At 39.1% G+C, this 6294-nt stretch overlaps 1 protein-coding gene across 1 annotated transcript; it reads left to right on the top strand.

Moving 5' to 3' along the window:
* The first annotated feature begins 2439 nt into the window (after positions 1–2439).
* LOC149017990 (uncharacterized) lies at positions 2440–3747 on the top strand. Its single transcript, XM_089154294.1, has 2 exons — positions 2440–2935; positions 3028–3747. The coding sequence occupies exons 1-2, from the start codon at positions 2447–2449 to the stop codon at positions 3085–3087; spliced, it is 549 nt and encodes a 182-aa protein (XP_089010420.1). The 5' UTR covers positions 2440–2446; the 3' UTR covers positions 3088–3747.
* Positions 3748–6294: the final 2547 nt, after the last annotated feature.

The raw sequence follows: 6294 nt of genomic DNA, 5'->3' as shown, positions 1-6294 counted from the left end.
TGTCTGGGTTGATCTGGGTGGGTTCCTTCCTGCTTCATAACAAGACAAAGGGACACCTGGGTCATGAGCATTCTTACTTTTTTTTTCTTCTGGAGAAAGAACATTATAAGCATTCTCCCTGACCTGCATGGATGCAAATACTAAAGACCCAAATGGTGATTTTTTTTCCCTTAAAAATGCAGGAAAGACAATGAATGCTGTCCAGAACTCTAGGGTCTATAGACTCTTCTATACATATCTGATGGCCAATGAAAACATTTGTTCAGATATCTCTGTCCCATAAGGGCTAAAAGGTCATTTTACATATCCATGAGTCTACTGTCTACTGTCTACGTGCACTGGCCAGAATTCTGGCTTGATTAATGCTCTTTTCCCACAAAAATAAAAGGAAAAGTAAGTGAGAATTTCCATGTTCCAGCTGGGGGAGTGATACGGAGGTGTACACCGTGTGGTGTGGGGAGGGGCCGGGGAGAGGAAGCCTTAGAGCTCTGCACTGACTATTCACGTTGAATGCATAATTCTACCAGTACGTACTCGATCAGATACTTGTAACGTTTGTCTTACATACAATTCAAGGAACTTTCTTTGGGTGTTTCTCAAACTCTTCCTTTCTCATCTTTTAAGAAAATAAAAAACCCATATTTTCTTTTGAGAGACTCGTGACACAGATAACTAAGTTCTCCAGTTAATTTAATTAACCCAGTAGACCCTAAGTTTTTGCCTTTAAATCCGCAGCTTTCGTTCTGAAGACCAAGAGAAACAAGTAGAAACTCGCAAAGTCCAAGTTCTAAGAGTCAAATATTCAAACAGTTGGTCTACACCCTACAGCCAAGCTCTCTGAAGTCTGAATCATCTCAGATTCTCAAGGCTGTCTTTAGTTTGGATAATATTGTAAGGTAATTTCTTGTTTTTTCCTTTCTTTCGGCTACTTAGCGTCTAATTATCTTTCCAATAAATTCTTGAATATTTTAACCTTATAGTGGCTCTTTTTTATATCATTTTGAAAAAGAAAAAAATTTGCTTAGAAAAGGAACACTGCTGGCGTTCTTGGAACTGGGTTGCAGAAGCAAAGACCCTTAAAAGAGTACCCCTGGCTTCCTGACCCACCATGACCACCTAAACGGAGGAAGTGAGGAGGGGAAGAAGAAGCCCTGCACGTGCTCACGTGCTCTCATCCATAAAACAAATACAAAGCCATAGAAGATTAAGGGAGCTTGGGAGAACAAAAGGGCTTTAGTTAATTTTCTTGTTTGAGAAAAAGGAAAAACAAAAACAAGAAGGAAGGTGGTCCTATTGATCAGTCTGCATCGCCAGCTCATTCACTGCTAATAAACTTACAGGTCAAAGCTCAGTCAACCATGCCAATGCATGTCTTCCATCCTTCCCAAATCCCCTTCTCTTCTGTCACCAACCCATCTCTCCCTCTCTCTCTCTCTCTCTCTCTACAGTCTCCAATACTCTGAACCCCAACACTAGTGGAGGTCTTGGGACCAAGGAGAGTTCTCAGCCCTTTCTGGGTTTCACAGTTAATCTTTTAAGAGAGAGAGAGAGAGAGAGAGAGAGAGAGAGAGAGGTGAAAAGGGGAAAACTTTCCTTCCTAGTACACAAACCCAGAGCATGCATCCAGCCTCTTAATTGACTCCTGTTGCTTTCCATGCCAGCAGTAGGATCTGCCATACACAGACTTATAACCCAACCCCTTCCCTTAACACTACTGTGCTCTACTCTGTATCACATTGTCTGTCATCTATACCACTCCATAAATGTTAATCACTGCCCATCCACCCATTGGTTCAAAGACTTCAACGGCTCCATTGGAAGACAATTACATCATGATTACCCTTTCAACAAAAGAATCAAAAGCTATGGTTGAATCCGTAATGAAAGCTTGTTGACATACAGACATAATACCGGTAGTCTTGTGATCTTATCTCAATTTTGCTGTCAAGTAATTTTCTATTGAAAACCACAAAAACTAGGCCAGAATTGAGGTACCACCCTCATCATTGTTTTATAGAAACTATTACCAGTATTCATAAACTTTTTTTTTTTGGTATTACAGTATTCATAAACCTCCTCTCCATTCTTATGAAAAATTTTCTTTTGGGTACAAGAAAATAAAATGAAAATCATGTATATGTAATACATGGAGGCCCAATATAGTTAGGTTTGTGCTACACAGTTGAGGCAGTGTTGAGCAGCTGCACCGTTGCACTTGCAGCCAGAGTCAAATGCGACAAGTCTAAGATGCTGGGCCAGCATTGAGAAGCCACACATAGCATGACATGACTTTACATATCATAAGTATTAAATAAAATATTTATTCAGCACTGCTGCTATTTCTATTTTTATTGTAATAAATTAAATAAACACTCCAGCTACGCTTCTCGACATGTAAATATAAGAAGCATCAGTGGTGGTGATAGGTCTTGGGTTTCTTCTTCCTATGGCATGCCTAGACATGTTCAACCCAGAGCACCAAGGTCACTATGTTCCCATGAGTCCAAGGATCTCCTTCTCAAATGACTTGTTTGATACACAACAGATGAAGATCAAGTATGAACACAGTTCAAGAGAGACTCCCTCTGCCTCATCAGACTTTGAATTCTCTGTTGGCAACAATACCATGATGACGGCAGATGAGCTCTTCTCCAAGGGAAGGTTCTTGCCCTTCAAAGATAACTGCACCAACCAGATGCAGAAGATGACATTGAGGGATGAACTCCTTATTGATGATGATTCTGATAGTGTATCTCAGAGGCCACCCTCCAAAGGTTCCATCAAGTGGAAGGGGCTTCTGGGTCTGAAGAGATCTCACGTTCTTTCCAAGAAAGCTGATAAGAGTGATGGACATGTAGAGAGAGGTGCAGAGGGAAAAGGTTCAATGCTGGTGGTCCACGAAGAGGAGGTGCCAGTTAGCGAAGCTTCACAACAGGTGAGGAAGAAAACAACTAGAAACAGTTAGAAAGAAAGAGGAATATCGATCCGGTTCTGATGGGTTACCCTTAACTTTGTTTCTTGCTGCAGGAGCTGTTGGCAGATGTAGTGAGGACTAAAAATTCAAGAGATGTGGAGTTTGGGATTTAATGCCATTGTGGATGAAGAGCAAAGTCTACTAGAGATACTTCTGCTAATTCTCCATTTTTTTTTTCTTTCTTCTTTTCCCCCTTGGGGGTGTGGGGTGGGGATATGTCTGCTAATTCTAGGGGAGCTTCTGAGAAATTTAGATTTATTTGTAGGTAGGTGTTTTAACCTTGATTTATCTTTCCTTTCATCACCACTTTCTTTCATTTTTCACCCTTCCAGAGATTAGTGTTTGGCTGTTTCCCATGTATAAAAATTTGCAGTTGAAGATTAATTTCTATGGTCTCTGCTGTTTAGTGATAGATCTAAATCTTTTTGATCATGATTTTACTTGGAATGTCAACACTTTAATATGAGCTTTTTGGTGCCTAATTGCTGCTGGGAATTGAACCCTTCAGTTGAAAAAAATAAAATAAAAATACAAACTCTTCTGTAAGCTTTTAGTGTCTTGAATGAAAAAAAACCTATACAATGAATGGATTTGAAGTTTCTCCATCGTCCAACGTGAGAAGGAGAAAAGTGAAAAATGACATCAACTACATAAATTCCATTATTCATCCTTGACAGAGGAGAAGCCCACCATTAATGGTGGTGCAGGAAGGCATATGAGCTAGACTGTAAAGGGAAAGCAAAGTTAGATTCAGACAAAGATCAAACAATGTTGTGGAGGAAGCATATGACATGGTGAGCTGCCAATGAGGCATCAGACAACCAAATTAGGGTAATCATGGGGGTCATTTTCCCATATCTCTTGTGAGGGCGGCTGAGTCTCTGATTGTAATGAATGAAAGTGGGTCATTGGTCGAACTGGGCAACCCAGAAATTTTCTTATAAAAACAAACTACAACTAACTGGTTTTTTTTTTTTTTTTTTTTTTTTTTTTTTTTTTGTCTTTGATGCTAAACAAAGATTTTATTAATTATGGTAGCAAAGACATAGTTTGTTAATATCTAGTACAGCAAATGTTTGTGGATAGTCTACTGATGATGTAAGTGATTAAACCATTGCGGGAGTGTTGGGCGTCCTGGGGCCTTGGGGTTAAGATGTTTAATAGTACATATACTATCTACCAAAATCGGGACATTATGTTATTGGCCATTTGTTGTGATTCCATGATGAGAGTAGATCTATCACTTCCTGTTCATTGGACTATATTTCTTCTAGTTGTATATTCTTTTTCTTTCCTTGATTTATTCCATGTTTCATCCCAACAAGTGTGGCTTCAACTATGCTTCCTTTCCCTAAGCTGCCAGTACAAATGTACAGGAGCTCTCCCTTCCAAAAAAGTCCAACACTCCATCCTGTGCTTTTTAGTACTGAATTGTATGCCCCTGCACAAATCATAAAAGATAAAAGATTTAGATTAGAGATGTTTTCACAAAAGCAAGTAGATGGTTTATCAATTGTGATAGGAGTCATGTTGTTTGTTGTTTTCACAACATTAGTTACAGAAAGCTGTAAGTCATGGATCCAAGTTAAAGTGTTGTGTAACAGTTTATTGGGGTTGGGATTGATTTTGTTAAAATTTTTGTTATTTCTTTCTTTCCAAATGAAGTAAGAGGTTATTATAAAGACAAACACCATCCATTTTTTTATTCCTCTATCAATCCCATTGTCTAAAAAGAAAGAGCAGCATAGATCTGTAAAAGATGAATAAATCCATCTTTCAGTTCTTAAACCTAAGGGACCAGCTGCCCAGATTCGTTTTGCCCAATCACAAGAAATGAAGACATGCCACAAAGTTTCAGCACTTTTTCCACAGAGTTCGCATGTTGGATCCATTGGCATCCATTTAGCGAGGATTTCTTTAACTGGTAACCCCGAGTTTAAAAGACGCCAAAAAAAGGTCTTGAATTTCGGGTGAAGGGGTAAACTCTAGAAAAATTTCCACCATCTTTTGAGGTTAGAAGATGTTGAAATTTCTCTAGTTTGTGATAGGGTTTTCCTTGCCAATTTGACAGAGAATTCTCCATTGCTTGAAATAAGAGATATCCAAGCATCAGACTCGTTAGACAAAAAATTATATTGGAAATTGCATAAAAATGAGAAGTTTGAGGAATAGGTAACTCCCTGCTTCGAGTGTTGAGTTTGGTTGCCGCCTGTGCAACTGTTGATTTCCTTTCCTAGAGCTTTGTGTCCGGTGGTGAGTAGGATCGAAATGCCGAATTTCTTATCCAAGGATCAAACCAGAACGATGTATTTTTCCCATCTCCTATCTTTCTCCAGACCATTTTCTCTAGAGTGGGTAGGAGTCCGCAAATGCTATTCCATGCCCACAACCCCTTTCTTTTTAGTACTTTGGGGTCGAATGGTATAGTGTTTGGAAAGTATTTTGCTTTTAAAGTCTGTACCCATAAGGCATCTGAGTTTTTGAGCATTCTCCAGCCTTGCTTAAGTAATAGGGTCTTATTAACTTCTTCCATTTTCTTGAAACCCAACCCTCAATTTTCTTTTAATTGACATCATCGGTCCCAGGAGATGAGTTTTAGTTGCCTCTGCTTTGTTGGGTCTCCTAGCCAAAAATTTTGGCATAGGGAATCAATTCTTTTGCACAGATTCCTTGGGAATTTGAAACACTGCATATGATATAAGGATTGTGCTTGCAAAACAGATTGTAGCAGTACCCCTCTTCTAGCAAAAGAAAGACTTGTCGCCTTCCAAATAGCTATTTTTTTCTTCATTTTGTTGGCTACAAACTGAAGATTCTTCAATTTTGATCAGCCATGTATCAATTGCGAGCCTAGGTAGATTGAATCTTTTATCATTTCATTGATGCCCAAAGATGTTAAGATCGCATTCTTATCATTAACGGGAACATTTCTGCTGAAAAAGGCCCCACTTTTTTCAAAATTAATTTCTTAGCCCGTAATATCAGAAAATAGTTCTAACACAGCTTTGAGTGCAATTGCATCCTCCTTTTCCACCCTACAAAAGAGGAAAGTATCATCCGCAAAGAAGAGATGGGAAATCTCAAGGGCTCTTCTTGCCACCTTAATGCCTTTGAAAAGATTGAGGGCTCTGTATTCATTTAACAACCAAGAGAGGATTTCCATGATAAAGAGAAAAAGGTATGGGCTCAGAGGGCATCCTTGATGCAATCCTTGGGTTCCACAGAACCAAAAGTACGGGTTTCCATTCTGTTTAATGGAAAAGGATGCATTGGAGATTAAAGACTCAACTAACGAACACCATTTTTGATCAAACCCCAAA

Source organism: Hakea prostrata, chromosome 4 (assembly GCF_041222555.1).
Source record: "Hakea prostrata isolate BN-2017 chromosome 4, UWA_Hpros_2, whole genome shotgun sequence".
Lineage (NCBI taxonomy): Eukaryota > Viridiplantae > Streptophyta > Magnoliopsida > Proteales > Proteaceae > Hakea > Hakea prostrata.
The sequence above is the reverse complement of the archived record's forward strand: the minus strand, read 5'-3'. Positions and strand labels throughout refer to the sequence as shown.

Excerpts from the sequence above, each read along its gene's own strand:
- LOC149017990 (XM_089154294.1), top strand. The coding sequence starts at position 2,447 with ATGGCATGCCTAGACATGTTCAACCCAGAGCACCAAGGTCACTATGTT. Across the intron at positions 2,936-3,027 it reads TTAGCGAAGCTTCACAACAG|GAGCTGTTGGCAGATGTAGT; the intron begins GTGAGGAAGAAA and ends TTCTTGCTGCAG.